At 40.2% G+C, this 14,892-nt stretch overlaps 1 protein-coding gene across 2 annotated transcripts; it reads right to left on the reverse strand.

Annotated features, from left to right (window-relative positions):
- Positions 1 to 7,231: 7,231 nt before the first annotated feature.
- gata2b (GATA binding protein 2b) lies at positions 7,232 to 14,396 on the reverse strand. Of its 2 annotated transcripts, none has more exons than XM_053315787.1 (5): positions 14,171 to 14,396; positions 13,132 to 13,725; positions 11,294 to 11,439; positions 8,544 to 8,627; positions 7,232 to 7,513 (listed from the first exon to the last, which is right to left on the reverse strand). In XM_053315787.1, exons 1-5 carry the CDS (start codon positions 14,394 to 14,396, stop codon positions 7,232 to 7,234), a joined length of 1,332 nt encoding a protein of 443 aa, XP_053171762.1. The 2 variants fall into 2 exon arrangements, with proteins under 2 accessions (XP_053171762.1, XP_053171761.1); XM_053315786.1 differs by having other exon boundaries at positions 8,544 to 8,669.
- Between the last annotated feature and the right edge of the window lie 496 nt (positions 14,397 to 14,892).

Genomic DNA, 14,892 nt, shown 5'->3' on the forward strand with positions numbered 1-14,892 from the left:
ACAACCTGATGACTTAAATCAACAAACACAAACCCCAACACACTCTTCCTCCTTTTGGAAACTCATTTTTATTCTCCCTCCACAGCTTCCCTTGTTCGTCTTTCATCACGTCTTCCTTTTCTGTCTCTTTGATTGTTGTTTTGCCACAGCAACTCTCATGGCAGAACGTGTTTCTCTTCTCGTCTTGTTCTCTCCTTCTGCGTTTGTTTCTTTCCAGAGTCTGGTCCCCAGCCAAAGGGGCCTCTGCTCTGAGCTGTTCTGCAGGTCACTGGAAGGTCAGTTGAGAGGCAACACTTGGCCTCCAGCATAAACCCTGAGAAATGGTTATCTCCACTCTCTCAAACATCCCTGCTCATGGCCTTCAAAGGACACTGTGATTTGTTCAAGGTGCAAAGCACTGAACCAAAGTCAGTGTTGACAGCACAGGAGAATGTTTCTGTTGGATGCTGCCAGCTGGAGACCGTTTTTGTGGCACTAGAGTGAAAGTGAAAGGTAACTGTAACATAGTGAGTAATCCTGAAAGGGTGCAGACAAGACAGATGATGTGATAAAACAGCCAAATAAAACTGTTAAATCCCCTGGTGGAACAACGGTGTGCAGAGACATTCAGGTAGCTGTGTATGCAAGTGGACTGTCTATCTGTCAAATCTCCTCACACATATGAAACACAATGACAGAGATGATCAAAGTCTACAGTGAGTGCATTGTTGGTGTGTGTATGTGTATCTATGACTTAGGTCACTTTCAGGGACACACACCAGACTTAAGATCAGTTGACTGGGGATGGATTGTGCAATTGGGGATAAACTGTGTGTCCCCAACTAGTACAATGCTGATTTTGGGGACTGTGGTTAAGGTTAGAGTTAGGTTAAGAATATAGAGTAAGGGTCAGGCAAGTAGTGGTTATGGTTAGGGTTTGGGAAAGTCTCCAGAAAATGAATGTAAGTCTATGTTAATATCCCAAAAGTGTCTTAATTAGTGACTTCAGTGAGTATGTGTGCAGTGATGGGCAGCTCTCTGTCAAAGTGTCTTTGAGCAAATGAATACCTTCTAGCTTAGGTGCTGATGGGTAGTGGATGCTGCCCTCTGACCTCAGAGACTTCTCTGCAACAGTCACAAGATTGTCACGTTACTCTTTCTCTATTAAGTCTCAGGACATAGTCCTCTTTTCTGTCTAACTTTTTGGATTTACCAACAGCAAGTTTATTGGCACATTTTTCATTTTGCCATCAGCCCTTTGCTGCTTGGAGAAGCACTTATTATTGGTTGAGTGCTTATTCAATGATCAAACAGCATCTGAAACCTTACCATACACCTTTCCAAAGTTGGAATTGTGTGTTGCTTCTCACAGTTTCTTCCACTTCATGCAGCAATTGGCCAGATGTGCAGTGTTCGGAAAGTGAGCACGATTTGAACTTCTCTCTCAAACTCTCTTTTACATTCTACACAGAGCTACTTCCTTCACTTTTCGTATTTACAATTAAGTGTTTCACCAAGAATGCCTTTGAGGAAAGACAATCCAACATGACTTTTCATTTTGCTGAACTGAGTGGGCATTTGGAACTGATGCATTTTACTCATTTTTGCCTTATGACGTGGTCAAACAACACATCAAACAAATGAGCAGATACCAGCCTTTAGACACATGTGGGCCATCTTAGGTGCAACGTACCTGAGATGTTTTGTCCCTCCTTACCTTTTTCCTGCCCTCCCGGCCTAGATACCCCACCTCTCAGATTTCCTGAGGGCTGAGCCCTGGGCTTTTTGTCATCTGTGTTATAAGATAGTGGGGCCCAGACGCCCAGTCCCAGGGGCTCTAACACACAGGACATTAGCCCAGTGCCTACAGTGTAGCTCTGTGGGGCAGATGTATTTCTCCCTCCCTCTCTTGTGGACCCTCCCTCCTCCTTTCATTGGTGCAACTGGCAGAAGAAAAGAGGTGATTGTTTGGAGACAAGAGGGATGAATTTGTCTGCCTCAGACAGGAAAAGAAAAGCAGTTTGAAAGGGACTTGTCAGTGGTTGTGGATCGGGTGGTTGGAGGGTGTCCCACTTTTTAGAGAGAATGCACCGCATGTCAGCATGTTCTACCTTTTCTGCAGGACCCGGTTTATAGTCACTGTGTGTGTGTGTGTGTGTGTGTGCGTGCGTGCGCCTGTCCAGCGCATAGATGCATGTGTTAGAGTGTGCACATCTGTGTGTGTCTCTGGTGTGCATACCTGTACCAGCATGGTTACATGGGGGCACATTCTCAAGAGTTACCCCTTTGTGTCACAATTTATCTTCATAACTGATTCCTGTACGTCTTTCTATTACTGTTTTGGAGGAATTTTTATCTCATATTATTTTAATAATGACATTTTGTCGTATCAGTAACTCTGACTTTACAGTGTTTAATAAGAGTATAGGTACCTTGGTGGAAACTATAACTCTGCACCACACTCATGTTTAGATCCAGTGAGAGTATGTCGGTGTGTCTCTATGGATATGAAAGTTTTGTCAGTGACAGGTCGTTCATGTCTCCTGTGGGACACAGCAGATTCTTTCACATATTCTAAGTATCACTAATAACATCCCTCTCTTTCTTATCCTCTTACTATCTTTTGTGTATTTTGGTGCTCTTAAGATCTCAACAGAGACAAAACCTTTGTGTATGAAACACAAATCTCACTGAAACACATCCCAGATTGCAACAGAGCACCGAGTCCCACTGGTGCAGATGTGACACATCACACATTGACTGGTCCTCCAAGAGTGCAGTGTGAGACCAAGTGGTTAAAAATGAAATGACCACATCATAGGTTTATTTGTCTCTTGGTTACCCAGGGGATCACTCTTTAGAGACTGTGGTGCTAGTTTTGGTAATCAGGGTCATGCAGTCACCTAGGTGGTTCAATGCTTGATAATTTATGCAAGGAGTATGAGTGTGCAGCATGACTTCAGCATGCATAGCCCTAGTGCTGAATGTGTTAACTGACTTATTATTATCATTATTTTTTGCTGTTGTTGCATATTTGCCTTCATTTCAGAGATATGACAGGAAATGAGGAACGAGAGAGGGGTGACATACAGTAGCGCAAATACCTGATGATGATAAACTAAATGAATGCCAAATTTGTTTGTTTGCCACCATGGCCTTTTTTGAAAACTCTGACATAACTCAACCACTGTATTTAAAAAATAATAGATGCAACAATGTATTAAAACAGATTTATTACATATTCACTCTCTTATCAGAGCGATACCTTATTACAATTAAAGGACCAGTGTGTAGAACTTAGTGGCATCTAGTGGTGAGGTTCCAGATTGCATCCAACTAAATATCCCCCCCCCCCCCTTCCAAGCATGTAGGAGAATTTACGTTATCCACTAAACTTGCGAAAAAAAGCAAAAGGTCCTGTTTGCAAAGCCAGTGTTTGATTTGTCCCTTCTGGGCTACTGTAGAAACATGGTCCTGCAACATGGCAGGCTTCATAAAAGAGGACCCACTCCCTATGTAGGGCTTATTCTAAGGTACGAAAACACAACAGTTCTTATTTTCAGGTGATTATACACTAATTTAAACATATGCTAGTTGCAAGTAAATTCTACACATTGCACCTTTAATTTGAAATAATTTGTTTATCGAAACAGAACAACACGTGAACTCAGTTCTCCACCACAACCACTGCTGGATCCCAAAGGATCTCTGCAATATGATTTATATTTTACACCATTTACATTTTACACCAACTTTCTGGAATCTGATTTTCTGCAATAAGGGTTTTCTTAACTAAGACCAGCTAGGAGATTTCTTAAATTGTGTGTAATCTGTCTCTGAGTTAAGAGGGCCCTCTTTGATGTACATGACCTTAACTTTGACATCCCAGGATCCTGACAGTAATGTGGATGAGTTGTTTTCTCCCACTCTTGGTAGGCGCCCCATCCCTTCATCATTATTAGGGCTCTGAACAGGATAAAACTCTGCTCCTTTCCCCTTTCATCTCCTTTATCACCATCTCTCTGCTAACTCACTCCTCTGAAGTCACTTTGGGCTTTGTTTTTGATTCCATTGATTGAGTTTGGTAGAAAAACAAATGGTCTAAGGAGGAGGGTGCACGTACAAAGGTTGGCGCTATGAATCTTACTTGTGAGTGGATTTAGGACACCCACCCAGTCCCCAAAGCGAATCTTACTACTTAGTCGCTTTTTATCTCCTCTTTACGGGGAAAGTCACATTCTTTCACTCTGTCATATTTTCAGGGAGGACGTGACATTTTAAAAGGGTCAGTGAATGAGTCTAAGTGCAGTGTGGGAGGGCCAGGAAGAACGACAGAGTAAGTGCTTCCAGGGTGAGAGGTCAGGGAAGTCTTGAGAGGAGGATGCATGCTGCACTTGGGTCGACCTGTGTTGTCTCAAGGCTCACTGCTGTAGCCTCGAGGCAGAGCCATCCCTTAGCTTTCTGAGAAACTCCTACACTCACAGACAGAAACTTCACAAGCAAAATCTGTGCCAGAGACAAGACTGAGACACACCAAGGTGGAGTTTTTGCAGCAGAGCATATTCTACTGGGAAAATCCCCAATTGGATTTAGTGAAGATGAAAATTGTTTAGAATCCCAAGAATCATAGCAATGAAGCAAATCACAAGACGCTGGAAAAAGACCTCAGACTTCACAAGCTGGAAAAGCACTATTCAGCAACAACTTATGGAGAAACTGACTCATAAAATGATGAAAGATGACATAAAATTAGTCAAACGATCTTTAGTTTGTCCTCTGCTTTGAGCTACTTCCTGTTGTTCTGGTTGTAAAAAGTACTAGTTAAATGTATGTGTCTATATAAATGATTTGACTGATTAAATGATGAAATGATTTTTTAGGTTTTCCATGCACTTTGTTATGGTATTAAGATCAACATTAAGATTGTTTAAACTTGCGAGCAGTGAACATCTTTTGTTTATATCAGAACCACAGTTATTGTTGTGAGGTAATGCAGGTAATACATGTGATATGATTTAAAAGATCTTGCACTGCACGACAGTACAATAATTTCTTGATGTTGAAGACTGATCTTTATAACTTAGAGCTTTGATAGCAATCCAATATCAACTGGGAAAATAAGGAAAAACACATGGTTGGCAGTGATGTACAACATACCTAATTTGTTACAAAAGGGTTTGAAGATGACTGGTATGGTCTTTTAGGAAAAATGTTATGTCACTGTTATAATAGCATCATGTAACAGGATGGTAATGCCAGTTTCATAAGCGTATTATCCAATGAGCAGATGTATCTGGTTAAGTAACTGTGGGAACATATGGCTCAACCTGCTCAATTTCTGTCAACAGCACTAATCTCCACTGCCTAATGAAGTGACCCTTTTGCTTCAGTAGTCAACAAGCGGTCTTAGGTGTTAGAGGGGAAACCTGAAAACATTGACACTGTACTGTTGAGATTTTCTAGAAAGTCAAGGAGATCAATCTGCGTGTTACAAAAGCTCCTCCATGCCCCGGTCAGGCAATAAACCTGATATTATTTTGACGTACTTCCATTGTAGTGCTCCTTGATAGGAAGATTTTGCAGTGTTTAATCAAGGTTTATGTTTGTGGAATATTACCAAATGAAAAATAAGTTGCCTCAGTCATCTCTGCCATTTTCTATTGCTTCTTTATTATCAACAGTATTCAATGGTTACCAGATTTTCAGTTTCTTGTTACAGGTAGCAAATAGTAAGCATGGGTTCTCTGATGGGGTGGTCGAAGTTCTGATTAAAAGCCATGTCAGAGGCCAATAAAAGGTTGTAATATGCACAGCATTTGCCTGTCATTGAATGTCATTGCCAATGGTGAAATTAGAGAATCAATAGTATTCTTATGTCTGTACAGTAAGGCTTCTGCCAACATCGAGTTAGCTTCCCTTAGCATAAAGACTGGCTCTGTCCAAAAAGAACAAAATCCACAGATTAACACATCTTATTTGTTTAAATCCATACAAAAAACAAAGTGGAAAGCTGACATGATGTGGCTTAACAAGGGTTATGTGCCAAACTATTTGGCATGGTGCTGAAACGTCTACTGGAGGTAGGTTAGCCAGACTAGCTGTTTAAATGTGTCTCCAGTCTTTGTGCTAAGCTAAGCTAACAAGCTGCTGGCAAAGCTTCATTTTTAGCATACAGACGTGAGAGTGGATTTAATTGTGTCATGTAACTCTTGGCAAGAAAGCGAATAAATATATTCCCTAAAATGTAAAACTGATCATTTCATCTGTTGTTCCAGAGATAAATAGGGCTGTAAAGGAGGCAAATGTGCCCCTGATACACTGAAAATATTGAATTATAATAGTACAAGGAAACAGACGTTTCTGATGTTGTAGCTGTACTGACTGAACTTGAATTATTTCTCCGTATAAAATACACGCATCTTGTGTTGTCACATTCAACATATCTTGTCACAGAGGACAGCACAATTAGCTAAATGAATTTCAAATATATAATAGAAGGAGCAGATGTGATAATGAACTTGATCTCTTTATTTTTTACGAGTATAAATGTTGACCAGCTCAGAGAAAGCGCTTCAGCTAAAAATATATTAATAACTGGAATAACAGTATCCATATTATGATTCAGGTGATATAGGAAAAGAAAAAAAGGCAGTGAAAATAAATTATCTGAATAACAATAATAACAATAATTATAATAACAAGAATTATAATAAACAGTGTCAAATTGGAATTCTTAAACCTTTCTTTTGTTTGTTTGCTTGTTTTCTTACGTGAAAATTCCTTTAAAATTGTCCTTGAGCAAAAAAATCCAGCATATTTTCATTTACTGTTGTGAAGGGGATTGCTCTGTCTGGGATGTCCTCTTCAGTCTCACATATTTACAGTATTCACAGTTACTATAAACCTGTTCGGCACATACTGAACCACACTGCAGTCATGCTGTCAGTGCGGACTGTTGGAGTAAAACTGAGGTGCTATGACATTTTTTGTGTTTACATGAGTGTGCCTGGCAGACAGGAAGCAGAATCTCTTTATCTGTCTTCCTCCATCAAAATCGGTACCTATACATAAGGAGTACAAAGGTCCTTTCCTCCCACAACATATCTGTTCTCCAACAGAGCATTGGCATAATCAATCAAGAGACAATCAAAGTGAAGACACACAAACTGCATGTCTTAAACATCACAACACTGTCCTTTAGTGAGACCCTCATCCCCCTTCATATAACCATCTCAGGTTCCCCAATCCCCTCTCAACCCATGGCCGTCACCATGTTGGGGTGATGTGGGTGGCCGAAGGATGGGTGTATTGGGGTGGGCGTGGGAAGCATGTGTCCAGCATGGCTGAAAGGAGGCAAGTGGCCCATGGACATGTGTCCAGCCAAAGAGGCAGCGCTAAAGGAGCTCTTGTCGTGCATGCTTTTGGAGTACTCCTCATAGCAATCATTTCCCCGCTTGGTCTTTTTGGATTTGTTGGACATTTTACGGTTGCGTGTCTGTATTCCCTCCTTTTTCATGGTCAGAGGCCGATTCACCTGTGTAGAGAGGGAGTGTTAGAAGGTGAGTGATGTGGTTCAAGTTTGGAGGGAAAGTTCTGAGATTCAAATCCAGAAATGATAAACTTGTATGTAATCAAATATATTTTTCTAACTATAGGTTGTAGTTTTCTAACCATAGGTAATGTCATATCTAGATACTTTGGTAAGTCTTTAAAGCATAAAGCATACAATTTTCTATATTTCTGATATTGTCAACAAATAGGCATTAGCCCACCTCTGAACATTTTCTGACTTTCCTACTCTGTCTATGGCTCTCAGCTCTAAGTTCATTGGTTCCTACTGAATATGTAAAACTTTAAAAATGGGTCACAAATATAATGTTTCAATCTTTAAGAAGGGTAAATAATTTCCTAAAACAGCTGGGCACTGTAGTGATTAGCAGTTATTCAAACAGGGAATGGACTATTTTCAATTGCGGATTAACACAAAATCAGTGCTCTAATGAGTATTTACAGCAGGAAAGTATTTGTGGGTCAACTCAAAATATTCTACAGTATATAGTATGTCACCCAAAGCAACTCTGTGAGCACTTTACTGTGTTTACTGTGTTTTTAATAGTTTTTGGTCAACAACACATACATTTAATTTATGCTTTGGTCCCACAGATAATACTTAAGTCATTGTTGGTTTTAGTCTATTCTTAAACATATTTTTCTTATATAAAGAAAAATATAGATTATAATCACACTCATCTCTAGTACCAAGAGTCTATCTTGATGCCTCCAGTCTTAATGCTATTCATATGGAGACTGGACTTGTGGCAGTTCCACTTAACAACAGTCCCGCCATTGTGACTCTTGAGGGGATTACGCCTAGCATGGAAACAATAAAGCACAAAGAAAGAAAACAGCAATGTCTGAGAGTAAAGCAAGCCTTACTCTCTCTCTCCTCTCTCTGCCTCTCTTATCCCTCAACAATAACTGTAACCTGCCTGCCTACTTCCTGTCTGCTTGACCCTGCCAGCTTTGTATGGGCCTAACTTGGCGATCAGTAGTCAAAAACTTACGTTATGCAGTTTATAGTAGAGGCCGCAGGCGTTGCACACTGGGTCTCCATTTGCATTACGCCTCCAGAGTGTGGTGGTGGTCGTCTGACAGTTAGCACAACAGGTGCCTGCTCGTCTGGCAGCAGACTGTGAAGAAATATCAATCAATCAGCCTTTGATTAGAGCTCAGCAGCAATAGACAAAGAACAGTTCAGTTTATGAATACATTTACATTCAAGACAATATATGAAATGAGTTTAACTTTCTATTCTATTGATTTAAACAGATTCATGACGATGAATCTACCAAGTATTTTCTCAATTAACTCTTTAATAATTAGGTCTAAAAATGCCCTACACGAGTTCCCAGAGCCCATGGTGACATTTGTAAACATCTTTTTGCTTAAAAAAATATTGACAAAATAGAGAGGGTGGAACCAGTAGATACTTTTCTACTTAATGAATTACTTCCTTGATTAATCATTAATCAAAATTGTTGCCAGTTAATTATCTGCTGATTGACAAATCAATTAATCAACTAATCAATTCAGATTTAGGCGGAAGATTTGTAGACGTTAAATGATGGGATTGGTGTTCCTTCTTTAATTTTCTAACAGCAGAAAAAAATTCTAAATAAGGTCTCTCACAGGGAACATTAATTTGATGCAGTACAATTTGATGTTATTTCAATTACTCAGTTCACATGCACAAAGCTCTTTACTCAACTAGTGAGTGAGTCATATCATGCGTGATGAGTTCTTCACACCTCATTATTTCATGCTTTTAATAGAGTTACATCTATTTCCACAGAAAATTAAGATAGTAATCTGCACCCTCGGTCATGAATGTTGCAATAATTGTAAAACCTTAAAAAAAACATGAAATTGTTGTTTCCTTTCATTAATCTAAACTTCTTTTTTTCTATGAAGATAGTAAAAGTAAAGAAAACAGTGCCCAAGGTGCTTCCATAATTTTCCCTATTCTCTATTTTAAACCATTTTTTTCACTGTGCTCTACTCTCTGTGTCATGGATGGAGAGCTTGACCACCAGAAAATGAGGTCTGAGCCTATAGTTAGTTAGGAGTCTGCAGGAGGAAACAGGCGCTGGCCCCTCTGCTTTATCTGGACCGGTCAGATATCCGGAGAGGAAACAACTGGAAGCCTGCTGCCACTGAACACAAGGCTCACTGGAGCACTGAGCCCAGGCCGAGCCGTACGGAAACCAGGCCTGATATATGGCTGTATACGCTGTTATAGCTGAAAGACGCTGAAATAAATGCTCATATATTTTGTGTGAAACAGACAGTTTGCCTTTGTGCTGTACAGGTCTGTGTGGAGTCTCGACAGCCCGCATTCATCAACATAAACAGATGTGAATCTTTGGTGAATGAAAAGATTTCACTTTTTTGCATGGCTGATGCTTCAGAATGGTGACAATATTCACGTAACATCTTTCTTATTCAAACTGACTTCATAGTTTAAACTGTTCTCAACCTTCTTTCCTTCAAAGAAATGTGTTATGTTTTGTTAAATGTATTGTGTGATTGCAGTTCAGAATAACCACCTAATACACAGATTTTATAAGAATGAAAAATTGCTTGTATTTTTTTTCCCGCTCAGTATAAAAAAATGTGACTGTTTCCACACATCCTGGTTTAAAAGTCTGGTAGACCTACACTACAATTTATTAGGCTGTTACTGATTTAATGAGTCTATTGACTCTGAAAATACTGTCTTCATTTCACAGCTGCCTTCTGCAAACACAACTGCTGCAGAGGATTACATCAACACACCGAGGCTGCAAAGATATTTGCTTTCTTTTGAAAATATTATGAGTTATCAGTTATTATTATCGTTGCAGCTGATAGGTCAAAATGATAATGCACTTAAATAATATTTAAAGTGCCTGGATTTAAAGTACTTATTCAATATTAGATTTCACCCTTTAAAAGTGTGACTCCCCTGACCAGGTATTGAATTTCTGAACAATGGCTTACGCAATGTTAAAATGCTCAGTATGTGACATAAAGTTGGGGCTGTGACTGCTGACCTGCTGCCAAGCAATAGCCTACTGATGTCTGAAATAGTTCATGATGGGAAATATCTGACTTTAACCAAAGCTGATGTGACCCTCTACAGGGAGACAGACTCTCCTTTGAAAACCACAAATCTCTACAAAATGTCAACTTTTCTCGAGCTAAGAACAACAGCTCTGTTTTCAGCTTTGTGACGTTGAATTTTCACATAATCCAATGGCTTTTTAATGGTTTATTCAGCTTTGGAAGAAGGGGGATTTTCTCAGGAACACTTAATCCTTTAGTGTATTTGAAGAATTCACCTAATTTGTGCCCACTGCACATCACAATAAAAACAAGCCTTTACTTAACACCTTTCTCTGCATAAGAAACCCCTCAGTACAGCACACAGCAGCACTATGAGCTGTAAAGTGTCAGCGAGGCACTGTGTTGTTTTGAAGGATGGTGTGCCGACCCCGCTATCAATGACAGTATCAGAAGTAGTGCTAATAATGATAACAGAAACAACAGAGATAGTACTACTCTGCTAACAGCCTGAGCTGAAGGAGCAAGAGGTGAGTGGGAAACACAATTCCTGGAAACTGATTGGGAAAATATAACTTTCCTGGAATTGTGCCTCCTCCCCGTCTCCCTCCACCTTGCAATCTTTTTATGTACTACCCCCAACACACAAACACACACACACACACAAGCACACACACAAAGACACAAGCATGCAGCAGTGGATGGTACTCACCAGCCTGCGTTTGGGTTTGATGAGTGGTCTGTTCTGGCCGTTCATCTTGTGGTAAAGTCCACAGGCGTTGCACAGGTAGTGTCCAGTGCTGTCACGTCTCCACAGAGGTGTGGACGTGGCTCCACAGTTTACACACTCGCGGCCCTCTGTAGAAGAACGCACATTTACATACAGTCAGGATTTATTCTGGTTGAAATTCTTCGTCAATTTTAGTTCATCAATACAGAAACGATACCTTTGTTTATAGATTAAAAAACATATTTAAATTTCATACCCACTGACTCTTTGTTGAGAGAAAGACTCAGTGTCTGCATGTGTGATACTTGAATATAAAGTACGCAGTATCAAACTATGCGTTAGCAGAGGTACAAAAACAGTTGCCCTTTCCTGTGCTTTCACACTCAGTTTCTCAGGCATCAAACCAACTTCTTCATTTAGAAAAAGCTTAGATTAAGGTTGAAACAGTCTGATGATGAAGAGCATTTATTTAAATAAAAGAGACATTTAGTTCTTTATAAAATTAACAAAGTTGGCTAACCTTTTAAATTCATGGGGCAAACAATCACTATTTAGAAGAATTTAGGTCATAATTTTATTTTAATATTCAACCTAATAACATGAATAATTTTCATGTAAGTTTACATTTCTATTACAATCATAAAAAGTCAACCTTATAGCTAATAAACCTGTCAGGTCTTATTCCATGAAACAAGTTAGTTTCAGTGAGTCTAGTTTATCCTCCTTAAGCACAATCAGGCTTGAAGCTGAGAGTCTCCTGCTCTGTAATCAAATAACAATCAGGACGATGTATTAATGTCTTATGTAACAGAGAGGCGACTCCCTGCCTAAATAATGAGGTTTGTATGCCTTCGGATCTTCCTTTCACACCTCTGGGCTGGATCCAGTTCACCAGCCTGCTGCAGCCAGCTCAGGCGTCATTGCAGAGTCACGGTGAACAAAAGAGGATTATCAAAGTGGCTCTGTGTTGGACAACAGGCTAGTCTAAAACCATTTGTATACATATTGGGGGGTTTGGGGGTTTCTTTTAAAACATCATTATATATTTTTTCTAAAAATTTCTAACACAATTTGGAAAATTATATTATTAATCTGGACTGTACGCTGTAGTAAACTGGCTGCTGATAAGGCCGTACATAAAATAAATGAATCTGACTTCACTTCAATCTGATAATAGCTATTTAGAATATATTCCATATATTTGATTTTACAGGCTTTATCATTTAAACAGTAAATTAGTTCATATTAACAGAAGTATATACAAGCTGCATTTGTCAAAACCCGTTTCTCGTCAAGATACTTGTTTTTATGTTTTATGTTTATGTGGTGTTTTATGTTCTTTTAAGTACTTTAAAATGTCGTTTTAAAAATATAATTTATTTAGCTCATTAAGAGTTGTAGAATATTAATCCCACGCTATATTTGCTTTATACACCCTAACAATAAACAACTTTGATTTTAAAGGTATAGCCCATTTGTTTTTATATAAAAAGATATAAAAAGTGAAATAATCATTAGGTTAATCTTATAGGAATATTAACAGATAGGTATATATAGATATAAAACTGTAATTCAATAAACGTGTCTTTGAACCACAGATGGACAAATATTACCTCCAGTGGAGTAAACCATGGCATTTTAGGAATGTATTAATTGCTTGAGAGGTGCTATCATTAGTTTTATTTTAATTGAATTGAATTATCACTGACTCACATGAAACTGCAGAGATAACATCAGTATTGTATAGTAAAGTATTGGTATCTTTTCTTTTCTTATTATACTGCATATGTGACTGTCTCCCGGGCTTCCAGGGGACTCACCGGTGCAGGACCGTGTCTTGCCTTTGTTCTTGTGGGTGTAGCTGGATGAAGCTCCCAGCAGGCTGCCCGGGTGAAACAGACTGCCGCCGTACTCGTGGGCCGCTGGCAGAGAGTAGCTGGGATATGTCGGGATGGGATGGTGGGTGGAGGTCGCCTGAGCGCTCATGGAGGCCAGGCTGCTCCTCAGCGGACTTGAACCCTCCATCTTCATCCCCTCCGGTAACGAACCGTGGTATTTGATAGAATCCTTCTCGTCCATTCTGGTGGCGGAGGACGAGGGAGACGCTGCCCCCGGATCCGGCGATACGTCCTTTGGTGGTGTAGGGGGGAAAGGGTACAGATGGGGGCTAGAGTGGGACGGCGGCGTTAACGAGGATGCGGAGACCGTGTTTGAGTTGCTGCTGCACGGGTAGACGGCAGAGAGGCCGCCGGGGGACGCGGAGCCGGGGTGGTGCAGGTTGGGCTTGCTGAAGGGGCTGACGGCCCAGGCGTTGTGGTGATGAGCCGACAGGGCTGCTTTCCCACCGTCCAGCCATGAAATCCCTGGGCTGTGGATGAGATGAGGCCGGCAAACCTGAGTCCCCGCCAGACGAGCTGTGAAATAATCAAACAGCAGAACATGTATTACAGAAATGATGACAGGCTGGTGCAGCATCTAGTAAAACTGTGTGGTGTTTCTGTGGCATACAAGTTTATAAGGTTATGTCCTGATTTAAACATGCAAATAATGACTAAAATAAACAACACATAACCTATACACCACTATTTCCTGCACACACAAAAAACAAAATCAGATGTAATTTGCACATTTATCATTTTAATCTCATGATATATTTTACTTTAATGAGTGATACAAAATCACAAAATGTGTAGGGTAATATAAAATAAATATGCTGTGCATGAAGGCAGAAAATGTGTTCACATTTTAATCCACATTTTAACGTTTCGTTTTTGCATGTTTTTTGCTGAAAACAACTGACTGTGTTTGGTACATTTATTAAAGTTAGACCCTGTGTGTGCAGCTGAGCTGGGATCTTACCGTGCGCTTGGCTGTAAGACACTCTGGCCCTGGCAGAGTTGTGGTAGTACGGGTTTCCTTGTGAGTCCAGGTGATTAAAGAAAACATCCACCTCATCCGGCGGTAGCAGCTGAGCCGTGGGCTCCATGTAGTTGTGCCCCAGGCCGGGATGGTGAGAGTCCGGGTGTTGCCCGTTCAACACGGCGTGATGATGCATCCATCGGGGCTGATCAGCCGCCACATCCATCTCTGTAGCGCGCTGTTTTAGAGTCGACTAATATCCAGGGAAAGTGTACAGAAATATTTGTCCTTTTACGAGATCTTCACAGTGTCCATTTACAATAAGGAACTAATGCTTTGCGTGTTCTTCTGACTTAAATTCCTCTCCTCTCCTGCACACCGAGTCGAGTTTGACACTAGAAACCTGCAACAAGCAAACATCACATGTTAATATTTAAAAAGCAGAGTTGTTGTGCAGGCTGGTGCACACACTGCTGCTGTGGTGCATGGAGTGATGCAACTTTAACATAATTTAAAAAAATAAAAATAATAATCTCCACCCACCATATTTATCACATCACTCTTCATACTCCTCCACAGACCAATACGGTTTTATCACTAATCTTAGAAGCTTTACTCAGTGACACTAATATAAACAAGCCGTACCTTTGCCAGTGTTATTTTATCCACAGCGTCTGCAGCTGGCTCGCGCCTCTTTGGAAAAATGTGCTCCCTGTCTGTTT

The sequence above is a fragment of the Scomber japonicus genome, chromosome 3 (genome assembly GCF_027409825.1).
Source record: "Scomber japonicus isolate fScoJap1 chromosome 3, fScoJap1.pri, whole genome shotgun sequence".
Taxonomy (NCBI): Eukaryota; Metazoa; Chordata; class Actinopteri; order Scombriformes; family Scombridae; genus Scomber; species Scomber japonicus.

Coding starts and splice junctions, on each gene's coding strand:
- gata2b (XM_053315786.1), bottom strand. CDS start 14,396: ATGGATGTGGCGGCTGATCAGCCCCGATGGATGCATCATCACGCCGTG. Junction 11,440..13,131: donor CAAGACACGGTCCTGCACCG/GTGAGTCCCCTG, acceptor GTTCTTCTACAG/AGGGCCGCGAGTGTGTAAAC. Junction 8,670..11,293: donor TCAAACCCAAACGCAGGCTG/GTGAGTACCATC, acceptor ATTTCTTCACAG/TCTGCTGCCAGACGAGCAGG.